This window comes from Trypanosoma grayi, assembly GCF_000691245.1.
Source record: "Trypanosoma grayi strain ANR4 Tgr_268_V1, whole genome shotgun sequence".
NCBI classification, from domain to species: domain Eukaryota; phylum Euglenozoa; class Kinetoplastea; order Trypanosomatida; family Trypanosomatidae; genus Trypanosoma; species Trypanosoma grayi.
In genome coordinates, this window is record NW_008825887.1 from 1 (window position 1) to 12,370 (window position 12,370).

At 59.2% G+C, this 12,370-nt stretch overlaps 8 protein-coding genes across 8 annotated transcripts; all 8 read right to left on the minus strand.

Annotated features, from left to right (window-relative positions):
* Positions 1 to 587: 587 nt before the first annotated feature.
* On the minus strand, positions 588 to 1,013 carry DQ04_02681000 (hypothetical protein; the record flags this gene model as incomplete). The annotated part of the gene is made up of 1 exon (XM_009312106.1): positions 588 to 1,013. One exon carries the CDS (start codon positions 1,011 to 1,013, stop codon positions 588 to 590), a length of 426 nt encoding a protein of 141 aa, XP_009310381.1.
* A 395-nt stretch (positions 1,014 to 1,408) lies between these two features.
* DQ04_02681010 (phosphatidylinositol-4-phosphate 5-kinase) lies at positions 1,409 to 3,070 on the minus strand (the record flags this gene model as incomplete). Its single annotated transcript, XM_009312107.1, has 1 exon — positions 1,409 to 3,070. The coding sequence occupies one exon, from the start codon at positions 3,068 to 3,070 to the stop codon at positions 1,409 to 1,411; it is 1,662 nt and encodes a 553-aa protein (XP_009310382.1).
* An 824-nt stretch (positions 3,071 to 3,894) lies between these two features.
* On the minus strand, positions 3,895 to 4,884 carry DQ04_02681020 (hypothetical protein; the record flags this gene model as incomplete). Its single annotated transcript, XM_009312108.1, has 1 exon — positions 3,895 to 4,884. One exon carries the CDS (start codon positions 4,882 to 4,884, stop codon positions 3,895 to 3,897), a length of 990 nt encoding a protein of 329 aa, XP_009310383.1.
* Positions 4,885 to 4,982: 98 nt separating this feature from the next.
* Positions 4,983 to 8,195, minus strand: DQ04_02681030 (hypothetical protein; the record flags this gene model as incomplete). The annotated part of the gene is made up of 1 exon (XM_009312109.1): positions 4,983 to 8,195. The coding sequence occupies one exon, from the start codon at positions 8,193 to 8,195 to the stop codon at positions 4,983 to 4,985; it is 3,213 nt and encodes a 1,070-aa protein (XP_009310384.1).
* A 409-nt stretch (positions 8,196 to 8,604) lies between these two features.
* Positions 8,605 to 9,276, minus strand: DQ04_02681040 (CDP-diacylglycerol--inositol 3-phosphatidyltransferase; the record flags this gene model as incomplete). Its single annotated transcript, XM_009312110.1, has 1 exon — positions 8,605 to 9,276. One exon carries the CDS (start codon positions 9,274 to 9,276, stop codon positions 8,605 to 8,607), a length of 672 nt encoding a protein of 223 aa, XP_009310385.1.
* Positions 9,277 to 9,588: 312 nt separating this feature from the next.
* On the minus strand, positions 9,589 to 9,957 carry DQ04_02681050 (hypothetical protein; the record flags this gene model as incomplete). Its single annotated transcript, XM_009312111.1, has 1 exon — positions 9,589 to 9,957. One exon carries the CDS (start codon positions 9,955 to 9,957, stop codon positions 9,589 to 9,591), a length of 369 nt encoding a protein of 122 aa, XP_009310386.1.
* Positions 9,958 to 10,244: 287 nt separating this feature from the next.
* Positions 10,245 to 11,258, minus strand: DQ04_02681060 (hypothetical protein; the record flags this gene model as incomplete). The annotated part of the gene is made up of 1 exon (XM_009312112.1): positions 10,245 to 11,258. One exon carries the CDS (start codon positions 11,256 to 11,258, stop codon positions 10,245 to 10,247), a length of 1,014 nt encoding a protein of 337 aa, XP_009310387.1.
* A 256-nt stretch (positions 11,259 to 11,514) lies between these two features.
* Positions 11,515 to 12,306, minus strand: DQ04_02681070 (hypothetical protein; the record flags this gene model as incomplete). Its single annotated transcript, XM_009312113.1, has 1 exon — positions 11,515 to 12,306. The coding sequence occupies one exon, from the start codon at positions 12,304 to 12,306 to the stop codon at positions 11,515 to 11,517; it is 792 nt and encodes a 263-aa protein (XP_009310388.1).
* Positions 12,307 to 12,370: the final 64 nt, after the last annotated feature.

A 12,370-nucleotide genomic window follows, 5' to 3' on the forward strand; every position in this document is an offset into this window, starting at 1 on the left:
GGCCGCTGCGCCGCCATCTCGGCCTCCACCGCCGCAACGTCGTCGGCGCGAGACGCCGCTCCCACCGCCTCGTGACCGGCAGCCGCCAGCAGCCGCATGAACATCTGCCCGATCCAGCCCTTGTGGCCCCACACCAGAAACCGCATCGTCACCGCAATCACTCCACTCGCTCACACTCACACTCACGCACGCGGTTGAACTGAATTGACAAGCTACTTCACCCTACTTCCGCTTACTGGGCGCACGCGCGTGGAGAAATACGAAGGAGAAAGAGGAGAGAATCCCATTTGAACGGCGGCATTGGCACAACCAACCCATTGCCACGCTCCGCAGACAGCGGGAAATGAGCAGGAAGGAGACTGTATGCCTAAGTGAATACCCATCATTCTTCTCTTTTCGCGCCTCTGTGACAACAACAAAGCGATACCATCAAAAACGTCTTCAGTCGCTGCCACCACCGCCACCGCCAGCACCGATGCAGCGGCAGCAGCACCCTCCACAGGATGAAGAGGAGAAAACACCCTCACTCCACAAAAAAAAAGAGGATGCTAATAAAAATAACAATAACAACCACAAAAAAGAACACCTCACAGCTTGCCAATGGCGCGGTACCACAAACGTTTGATGCCTTGTGGCTCGTTAGCCTCTTCGGGTGTGTTGAGCGCCGGGTCCCCCTGCAGCGTCCGCGCCACCTCCGGGTCGTGGCGAGCGGCGCAGCGCTTCAACTGCGCCATCGGCTCTTGGCAGCTCGACACCTCGAACATGCTGACCATCATGCACTGATGCAGCTTCTCTGCCTGCTGGGCGCACGCATCCACCAGATTAAACTTCGCGTAGTCGTAGGCATCCTTCTGTCGTTGGCTCCAGCCCTTGATGCAGTTGTAGTAACCAACCCGCTGCTTCTCGCACGCACCCTTGGGCCGGTCGGGGCCGTAATCAAACTCCTTGAGGCATGACCGCCAGAGCGTCGCCTCGACGGCGCACGGGGCGGGATCTGGCACGTGCGTGGGCATCCCTGCTGCTGGTGCTTAATGTACGAACCGTGTGCGCCCTCGAGCACGCACTCCTCCTCGTCGATTTATTGGGTTTTTTTTTCTTCTGTAGGGGGCGGGGGCGGGAGTTCTCCCTCAACAAGATGAAACAAAATGAGAAAGAAAACGAGAACCACGTGAACCAAAAGGAGCAAAGAGCACCGTGTGGCAGCGCGGCAGCAGGCAGAAGAAGCCCCACAGCAATAAAGAGACACAGGCGTACAAAACGTTTGGCGGATGAGAGGGAAAAAGAAGAAAAGAAAGGAAGGAAGGAAGGAAGGGGATACACAAAATCACCGCACATGCATGCATGAAAGCAGACGAACTCATTCTCACGCAATCTGCCGTTAAATTATTGAAGTCACTGCTGGCATACGCTACTCTTGACTGCACGCAAGTAGTGGATAATCCGATGGGTAGTCGACGATCGCAAACGGTTTGCGTAATTCGTCAACCCAGTAGTCGTGCTCCTCCTCCGTGTCAGCTCGAAGGAGGAGTTTGTACTCCTTTGCACCTTCAATGTAAACAATGCACAAGTCACGCCCAGGCTTTGTTGCCTCCTTGTGTGTCCGAATCGACGGCCTCGTGACAAGACGAGTGTCGCACGCGTCAAGCCGCAGGAATGACACCGGTTTTCGGCACAACTCATCCCGGAAATAGCTTAAAGCCACTGTGGCGTTAAACTGTACAAGAACAAAATACCGGCGACGCCAGTTAGATGGGCCGAAACGGCTGCGCCCAATGGAAAACTTCTCAAGCCACCCTTTGCAGCCGTCAGTGTGGCTGCCGGCGATGACACCAGCAGAGACCGCCATTATCTCCGCCGTCTCCTCCTTGCTTAGGCTGCTTCTACTGCCCCTCACATCCGACACTGGGCCGTGTGGGTACACTGTGGGGAGTCTCGGTATCGTAAGCTCCATCGATCCGGTTTCGGTTGCCGGCGCAAGTGGTGGTGACGCCGCCACCTCTTCCGTGCTGTGTGTTGGCTCCGGCAGCGGCGATGCGTTGCTGCTACTCTTTGCTTGTGCGGTTGTCAAGTTCGCCACAGGCGGTGACTCTGTGGGGCTGCCACCCCGCTTCACCGTTGGCCACAACGCCGATGCCGTCTTCTTGCCCTTGTTACTTGCGCCGTTGTGCAGCATCAGAAGTGCTGCGAGCTCCTTCGACACCTCATCAATCGCGGCGGTGTCGTCCGCNGCGAGTTGTTTGCCGCGCATGAAATATACCTCCGTTGCGGTGCCATTCGGCAACGTGACGGTTCCTTTGCCGTGTGGCTGGTCGTCCATGAAAGCGCCGCGGTACGAACGGCCGCCAAGCGAGTGGTACGTGATACAGCCGCTGCCGCTCAGCTTCCCCGCAACGAACTCCCCCACGTAGTGGTCGCCGTTGGCGAATATCATCTCGCCAGAGCCATGCGGCTTCTCGTTCAACCAGTCGCCGTCGTACAAGCGACTGCTGCCCGCGAACGTCATCTTGCCACGCACCTTCCTACCGCCTTCCCAGAGCCCCTTGTACACGCGGCCGCCGCCGGCATACCACGCCGTCCCCTCCCCCGTCATGGCGCCGTCCATGAAGTGGCCCTCGTAGTACTCCCCGTTGCGCTGCGTCAGCCGCCCAAAACCGTGCCGCACGCCGTGCTTGTACCCACCAACGTACACGCGGCCGTCGGCAAAGACGTAGCGACCAGCTGAGCCGTGCGGCTTACCCCTGTAGAACTGCCCCGTGTACGTGTCGCCGTTGCACCACTCAATCGTGCCATTGCCGTGACGCTCGTCCTCGTCCCAGCCTCCCTCGTACATCTTGACGCCGCTCGGGTGAACATCAACGGTGGAGCAAAACGTGCCGTGGCCTTGGCGCATGTTACTGCGGAAGTCGCCGGTGTACACGTCCAGCTCGCTCCGCAGGCAGCCAGTGCCGTGCATGCACTCCTCGCTCACCTCGCCCGTGTACACGCGGTTGCCGGGGAGCTGCACGTCGGTCACGTAGCCGTCTGGCGAGGACAGCGGGGCCTCCGCATCGATGGCATAGCCACCGCTCATAGACAATACTGTCTCCTCTACGGCTGCTACAGTCAAGACGCACTTTTGTATTTATTCCTGCTTACCTGCTCAACAAAATCTTCAGTGTTCACACGATGTTGGGCCTAAGCGCACATCAACTGGAGGAGACAACCACAAAGCCAAAAGCGCACAGGAAGAAAGTGTGGAGAGCCCAACACATCAAAGCAAAACCGCAACCGTAAAAATAAACCATCCGCACATACCTCGCACATCAGAGGTCGCACAAACAGTCGCATATACACAAAAGCCACGGGGTATAACGACACCACAAAAAAAAAGAAATATATATATATATATATATATATCCCCTTTTTTTTCGTGCCTCATGTTCGCCACCCTTCTTCTTCGTTTCTTTTACCTTCCGCTTCACTCTTTCTCTCTCGTGTGCATTGCCACACCGACACACGCACACACAAAAGGATCGTTTGCTTCTCTGATTCCCCGCAGGGGGATTCACACCGCCACACGCTTTGCGCAGGCACAACAGAAAACAAAGAGCAATTAGCAGAAGTGCTGTGTGGGGAACTCCCCACCCAGCGGGGGGTGGGGGTGGTGGCGGGGAGCAGAGCAACGCAGGCAGCACACCAAAATTGTACACGCGCGCACCAAAAGAGAAGCAAACAAAAACAAACAACAAAAAAAAAAACAGCAACGGAGCAAACAAGAGCAGGAGGGGCGGCGAGACGACAAACAGCAACGACAACAACACCAACCACCGCCGTCTCCAACGCGTGCACAACGAATCACGACACATACCTCTCACGAGAGGAGAACAACGGAAGCGGAGGGCGGGAACACAACGCCTACCGCAAGTCATCCCCATCCTCAAACTGACCCTCACGCCGCTTCCGCCTCTTCTTCTTCTCGCCGGGCGTCGTCGTCGTCTTCTTCGCAGCAGGCGGGCCGTGGCGGCCATCCGATGCGTACAGCTGCCGCGGTGCCGAAGACGCCCTCACGCGCCCCGTCCTGGTGTCGAAGTGCATCGCCTTGAGCCGCACCACCGCGGTCCCCTCCATGTCCGCCGAAAACGGGTACTGGATGCCCAGGCGGTCAGCCATCGCCATGTACTCGACGAGTTTGTTTTTTGTCGGCACAAGCTCCTTCGCGAGCGCCCGCAGCTCCTCCTTGAGCCGCTGCACCGCCACGTTAGTGGCTTCCGTTGGCGTCTGAAGCGAATGCGCGAGCGACTCGAGTTCCGCCTGCAGCCGCCTGTTCTCCTCGCCGAGTGACCGCAGCCGCGCCTCCGCCGCCTGTGCCCCGGACGGGCTGTTCTTCAGCTGCAACTCGAGGAAGCGGATTTGCTCGCGCAGCCCCACCGTCTGCTTATCCACGTCGCTCGTGGCAAGCTCAAGGTCGTCGTGGGCGTTGTGCAGCTCCTCTGTGAGAGCTGCGATCCGCTCCTTCAGCTGGACATTCTCCTGGTGCAGCACCTGAAGTTCCCGCTCGGCCTTCGCCAGCGCCGAGCGTTGCTGCTCCGCCTCGCCACCGCCGCCGGTGGCCACCGCGGCAACGGTGAGGACATCCGTCTCCTGCAGGTTACCCAGATGCGCCATAACGGAGAGATCCTTCTTTGCTGATTTCTTCTTCTTGGGTCGTGCAGAGGGTGCTGATGGGTTACTTGCGTTGCCAACATCTAAAGACTGCTTTAATTCGTCCTCTAGCTGTTGCACGCGCCGCTGCAGTGTTGCGGTCTCGGCGTCGGCCTTGTCAAGTGCCTTCCCAAATACCTCGGCGGCTTCGGCGGTACGCTGCTTCTCTTCAACCAGCTGCTGCTGTGCTTGGATAAGTGACATCTGCAGCTGCTCCGCCCGCGCCGCCAGTACCGCAGGATCCGTCGTCCCTTTGCAGCATTCGAGGCCGCCGCTGCTGTTGGTACTATTGCTACCTCCAACTACCGCCACCGCCGTAGCAGCTGCTGCAGCAGCAGCTGCATTACCACAGCTACCACTGCCTTTAGAGGCGTCACGCAGCTTTGCGAGATCGCGCTCATTAGCCGCCTTCTCCTCCTTGGNGGATCCGTCGTCCCTTTGCAGCATTCGAGGCCGCCGCTGCTGTTGGTACTATTGCTACCTCCAACTACCGCCACCGCCGTAGCAGCTGCATTACCACAGCTACCACTGCCTTTAGAGGCGTCACGCAGCTTTGCGAGATCGCGCTCATTAGCCGCCTTCTCCTCCTTGGCACGCCGGAGCTCTGCTTGAAGCGCCTGGCACTCATCCTCGCGGTGTCGCAGATCTTCGGCCGCGCCTGCTGCCACCTCAGCCTCCTTCTTCTGTTGAGTCGCTACACGCTGCAGTTCCTCGCGCTGCACCTCCATCTCTCGGTTCGTTGCCGCCACCGTAGCCAGAAGCTTTTCTTCCTGCCTGCACTTGTCCTCGAAGGCACGGCGGTGCTTCTGCGCGGCCTCTTCCATCTCCTTTTGCTGGGCCAGCAGCCGCTCCTCGCGCTGCGTCATCTCCTCGACGCGTGTCCGCAGCCCGTCGAGCTCCTTGTTGGCGTCGGCAAGTTTCTTCTGCTCCGCTGTGAGCCGGTCGGCGGTGGCGGCGCGCTCCTTCTTGTGCGTCGACTGCAGCCCTTCGACCTGCCGCAGATGCTCCTCGTTTTCCGCCTCGAGGTCGTCGATGGTCTGGCGATAGATGAGTATCTCCGACTTGAGCTTGTCGAGGTCGAACACCTTGCGCTTGTTGTCCTCCTCCAGGCGCTCCTTCTCCACAGCGAGGGCATCGTGGATGCCCCGCGGCACGAACGCGTCCTGCGCACTCCGCACGCCGGCGAGTGTCTCATTAGCGACGTTGAGCTTCGCTTGTAGCTGCGCAATCTCACCCCTGTATGTCGTCTCCGCGGCGGCGCGCGCCTTCCCCCGCTCCTGCTCGAGCTTCACCGCCATCTCCTTGATGCCGTCCTGCATATCCGACATCTGCGCCTCCAGCGTGTCATTCATGCCGCGCAGCCGCGTATTGTCGGCGCTCAGCTGGTTCATCTTCTCGCGCAGCTTCGCATCATTGGCGTGTAGCGCAGCCGCCTGTTCCTCGTGTGTCTTAATGGCGTTCTGCTGCCGTGCCATCACCGCATGGAGGCTCTCGTTCTCTGTCTTAATACGCTCTAACTCCTTCTTTGCCTCCTCCAGCTGTCGCTTGATCGGCTCCAGTGTGTTCTCCAGTTTGGTGTTCTTCGCCTGCAACTCAGCAAACTGGCTCATGTTGATCGAACGGCTCTGCGCCAATTCCATATACGCAACCGTCTCCTTCGCCTTTACCAGCTCGTTCTCCAGCTCCTCAACGCAGGAGAGGCGGCTTTGCAGGCCTTCGTTCTTCTGCTTCAGGTCGTCAATGCGCTGCTGCAGTGTCACCAACTCTTGTCCCTGCCGGCGAAGTTTGCTCAGCTCTAGTTGCGAGTGTTCATGCTGCTCGCTCAGCTCGTCCCTCGCAGCAGTGATGCTCTTTAGATCATTCGTCAGTGTCACACACCGCTTCAACAAAAAATTGATGCGCTGTTTGTCCTCCTGTGTGGCGCGTGCGGCACGAACCAACTCTTCCTCCTTTGCTGAGGCCGCCTCGCGGAGTTGAGTGGCCTCATCTGTCAGCTGCTGCCGCTGGAACTCGAGACGGGAGATACGCTCCTTGTTACGCTCCAGTGCCTCAAGCACTTTCGCATCGTCGAGCGTCCCGCTGCCGCTGCTCGGTCCCTGCATATTTTGACTGCTGCTCCCCCTCTCACGTTCGAGCAGTCCCTCTACGTGTTTTACCCGCGCCTTTGCCATGTCGAGCTCGTGCTGGAGGTTCTTGTTCAGCATCTCCGCCGCAGCGAGGTCGGTGCGGGGGACGCGACTCATCAGTTGCTCTTCCAGTTGCGATTTGGCGCGCTGCAGCTCATCCACCTCCTTCTCATTCGCCTGCTGTACCTCCGCCAGATGGGCCTCCAGCCGCTGTATCGTACGGTTGAGGGTTCTAACCCGCTCCTGTGCGGCATCGCACTCCTGCTGCAGCACCTCGCACTCCTTACACGGCGCAGGTAGAGATGGCTCCTTCTGCGCGGGCGGCTCCGTCGCTGACGACGTCGCAATACGCAACTGCTCCTCCATCTCCTTCAGACGCTGTGTCAGGCCCTTGTTCTCATTGAGTTTGATCCCGTGCAGCTGCTCCTCCGTGGCGAGGGCGTCGCGCAGCTGCGTCACCTGCGCCTCCAGCCGCGCGATCTCATCGGTCAGGTGCTGCTGCTCCCTCTCGCTGACGAGACCGCCGGCTGGACGCAGCGCCTGGAGCTCATGCTGCTGACGGCCGATCTCCACTGTCTTCGCCTGCAGCTCGTCGCGGGCGCGGCGAAGCTCCTGCCGCAGCTCTTCTTCGAGCTCTTTGCGCCGCTCCAACTCGTGGCGGAGGTCGGCAAGCGAGATATTCTCCACATCCGTCTCGCCAGAAGCGATGCGGACAGTGACCGCCAGCGGCCCGCGGGAAATTGCCTCCTGCTGCTGATGCACAATGGCCGACAGCTTCTGCGCGTTCGCGTGCGCGCTCTGCAGCTCACCAAGGAGCGCCTGCACCTCGTCGTTGGTGGACGCGTGGCTTGCGCGGTACTCTAAGAACTCGCTTTGCAGCTCCTCCGCCAGCTGCTCTAACTTCTCGCGCGCAGCTGACTTGGAGCCGCCGAACCATCCCGTCTTTTCGGGCTCGAAGAGGGAGTGCAGCACCGACGTCGATGCTAAGGGGGCGCTCACGAGCTCAGCATACCTCGCCTCTCGCTGCGACACGTGTCCGGCGAGTTTCACGTTCTCATCACAAACTTTGGTGAGCGCGTTGGACAGCGAGGCGTTCTCGCTCTCCAGCTGCCGCAGCCGCTTTACCAGCGCGTTGCCCTCCTCGACTGTCTGCACGACCTGCGTAGGGCCTACCGGTGTTGCGTCTGCGCGTGTGGAACGCGGCGTCTCCACCGGCTGGTCGCGTGGAGTGCCGTTCTTGTTTTCATCGACGTCGTTGGTCTTGTAGTCTGTATTTCTGGCGGTGTTGTTGGGTGAATTGCTGGGAGGGGCACTGCTGGCGTCACCGCTGCCGGCCGACGCTCCCGCCCTCGTCACGCGCACGACTTTCTTCGGCCGCGCACCTTCCATGCTGCCACACCGCCCCGCAACGCCTTTGCACCCAAAGGCACCGGAGTGAACGAGATGACAACTGGCTCTCTCTCGCCCTCGCTTGCACTGTATCTTTCCCTCTCCCTCCCAAACTATGTACCTCTTCCTATATCCTTCTCCACTGAGCACACACACACACACATGTGCACAGACGCATGCAGCAGCAACAGCAGAAAAAAAAAGCCCACACGCATACACAGGGACACAAACAGATATAGATAAGCAGGTAGGCACATCAGCAAACAAGCAAAGAATCAAGCGAGAGGAAAAGCACATGAAGAAGACCAACGGAACAAAATACCAAGCTTATAATTACCCCCAAGCACTCCGCTCACGGTGGTATAATTCTTGCTGCTCCTACACGCGCACACAGTGTGCAGTTCTACAGTTACTTCGTAGTTGCTCGCTCCTTTGCGTCCATTACAGCAAGGCGGTGCATGCCGTCCAGAAGCTGCTGTACATTCACTACTTGTTTCAGTGCGTTGAGCAGGCCCGTGATGAGCAGAAGGGGGAGGAGGTATTGCTGCACACCTTGCACGTCACCGTACATGCGGTACGCGTACAGCAGAAGATAGGAGAACTCCTGCCCAATGCAGAGGGCCCCCATAAACTTGCGATTCGAGTAGTACAGCCGCAGCAGCGAGAAGAGGCTGTCGCCCACGTCCTTGTGTGACGTCTTGCGCATGTAGAGCGAGACATACATGCGGCAGAAGTGCGACGCCACGTCGAGGAAGACGAGGCAGGCGCAGAGCGTCGTGAACCACCCAGGCGCCGGCTGCATCACGTGGTCGAGCACCACGAGGAAGCCAGCCGTCGACGCGCGGTCCGTCAGCATGTCGAACACCGCGCCGAAGTTCGAGCACTGGTCAAAGGCGCGCGCCACCATGCCGTCAGCCGCGTCCAACACGAAGGACGCAGTGTAGCACGCGAGGAACACGCCGGGCATGTGCCCCAGCAGACAGAAGGACACAAGCGAGAGAATCACGCGCGCGTACCCGATAATGTTTGGGTAAAAGAAATAGATCTGCCTTGCATCTGGCGCGTGGGTCTTCAGCGGCATGGCGGGCAGTGCGTCGGATTGAGTGTGGCGGGCAGTAATGTGCTGTCTCTATGTCTACACACACGCACGTGATTGTTGTTGTTGTTTGTATGTGTGCGCAGAAAGAGGAAAGGGAGAAGCAACAAGGGCTAACAACCGGCAACGAACGAAACAAACCCGAAAAAAACGGAACGAAGACCCAAAGCCCAACACCACATTGTATACGCGATGCCCAGCCAGTATCCCTCCATTCAATGCAGTGTAGGCTTGTGTGAGGGGGGGGGACGCGTGCATGTGCCTCCCCGCCGCCGCCGCCGCCGCTGCTGCTGCCGGTCACTTGTTATTGGGATTCTCATGGCGAATCTCCTCGCGCATCTGGTCGACGCTGAATGGGCAGGCGCGGTACTTCAGCACCGGGTAGCGGAAGTACACATTCTCGCGCGCCACGTGCCGCTTTGCCAAGCAGCGGTCGCACAACTCCGGGCTGGCGTCGGTGAAGTGATCCAGAGTGAGGTGCACACCGCAGAGGACGCAGAGACGCTTGCAGTCGACGCACACGAGCGAGTGAGCGGGGGCGGTGGACTTGTTAAAGTGAGACGCAGGCAGCAGGCGCCGGCACGTACCGCAGCGCAGCCGCAAGTTCTTCTTGCTGACAAACAGCATCCCACGACGGGCGATGCAGAGCATGCTAGTACGCCACATCACCTACACCACCACCTCCAACAGTAGCAGCAACAGCAGCAGCAGCAGCGGCAGGGGTGACGGCAAGAACAACAACAACAACAGCGCACGCCCATACCAGTGAAGAGAGAAGGCGGAGCGAGAGAGAAGTGTGAACGCAGGCGACTCACTCATGCGTGGCAGCGCACCCTACTCTATAAAACAAGGTAATACGATATTACTCCTCTCACTGCCGTCTCATACACATCCCACTGCAACCCCCATCCCCCTTCCTTCACGCACATACATAGTTCACTGCGCCAGTGCAATCAGATGACAGCCATGGTGGTGTGCAGCAGGATCATGCCATCTCCCATTCTCTCCCGCACACGCTGCTCTACCTCCGCCGCGAAGGCCGCCGCATCGCCGACGACCTCCGTCCACGCAACATCGCTGCCGCTCAGCTGGCCGTTTTGCAGCAACTCCTCTGCAACGCACGGGAGGAGGCGCGGCTCGGCACGCGACAAAATTACTTGGCGGTAGCGCTCCGCCAGTAGGTCCCGCGCAACGGTCTCCAGCGTGCGCTCATACTGCGGCAGGCTCCCCTTCTGATACCCGTTAGGCACCACAGCCGGGCGTAAATGTGAGTGGAATAGCAGCTGCACTGCTGCACGTGTTCCGTTCCGCCCTTTCCCATATTCCTTTGCTTCTTCTTCTTTTGTTGCTGCCACTGCTGCTGCGGATGATGGGCGCCGTTCGCGCTTTCGAGCAAAGCGGTCGGGGGTAAGCTCCGGCGCCACGTCAACCACCACTGTGGAGTCTGTCGGGAGCAGGTAGAGCCGCATACTGTACAGCAGCCAATTGACTCTGATGCGTCGTGTTACTAATGCCGAATTTGTGTCACTCGCCAACGCCTGCACGCGCTGCGTACCGGTCCACCGGTTACGCAGCACCGCGTAGTCGCTGGCAAACTGCTGGTGGCGCCTGTCAGAGCGGGGGTCCGGCTTCGTCGTTAGATCGTAGCTACGCGTGGTCAGGTAGCAGGTGATACCGCAGACTGCTGCCGCGCCCAGGACGCCGTACAGACTCAGCGTCGCCTTCAGGCGGCCGAGTGCGGCACCCGGGCCCAGTGCGCGGAAGCCCTCCATAAAGTCATACCCCTTCACGCCATACAGCTGCGGCCGCGACGTCCACGATGACGATAACAACGACGACGGTGATGTCGTCTCTGTAGAAGTTTCAGCAGCAGCAACAGCAGCAGTCTTTTTGCGACGCGTGCAGAAGCGCACTGCGGCGGGAGCGGATGACGCCACCACCGCAACGCCCCGCACGTGGCGCCACATCGATATGGCGATACCTCAGATGGGAGAAAGAATGGGGCACACAGAAAAGGTGAAAGAAGTTGGGCACTCGCCACAGCACAAGCAACGGCGGTAGGCAACAATAAGGCACACACATACACACACACACACAGGGAAGCAGCAAAAACAGCAGGCCTCATAAGCCGAAGAAACTGTCATCAACACGCGCATATCCTCCACCCATGGCCGCACCCAAGAGAGTGGTGGAGCATGCATGCATGCATATCTCTGTGGTATTTCATTCCCTTTTGGAGCGCACACGCCGCCTACCAATATCCTCAGCAGCATCTACCATCGCCTCAACACGTCGAGTGACCTCATCTCGCTCATCCAGCACTGCGGGAGGTGTAGTGGTAGCGCCCACACCGTGATCATTGGACAGCCTCTTGCTCAGAGTCGCCCCCTTCACCTCTTCTTCACGTTGTTGTTCTTCTTGTTGTTGCTGCTGCTCCTTTTTCTCGCGCAAGCTTGCAAGGAGCTGCTGTGAGGCGTGCAGGTGTGTAGTCGAATCTTCAAGCTTCTTCTCCAACTCTGTGATGGCGTGGGCGGTGAGTACGCAGAGCGCCTTGAGCTGCCGGCCGCATAGATCCCGCCGCTTAACCTCAGGGTCGTCGGCGCTCTCCGCGCGCTCAATTTCCGGCGCCAACTCAGCACGAATGGCGGCAAGTCGTCGCTCGCGCGCCTCACGCGCGGACTTTAACTCCTCCGCAGAGCGTGGCGCGGCCCCCGCATCGCCGCTACTGCCGGTGATCGCCATCTGCTGCGTCACTCCCGCCGGCGGCGACTCGGTAGCGACCCACAGGATGAGTTTGCTCGTCAGGTCGCCGAAGGCGGTGCCGTTGAACGTGATGGCGGTGCTGATGCTATTCATGCTGCTGAAGAGAACTATGATGCGCTCACCAACGACATCCCAGCCGTCAATAGCGCCGCACTTGGCCACCAGCAGCCGCAGGAGGTCCTCCCGCACCGTGGGTGGGCAGCCCTCAATGTACACCGTGCGGTGCAGCTTCCCCACGAGGTCCAGCGGCATTCCTCCTTCTGTGCACGACACACAACTGAAAGAGATCGGCAATCGAAAGCGAGAAGGGCAATGA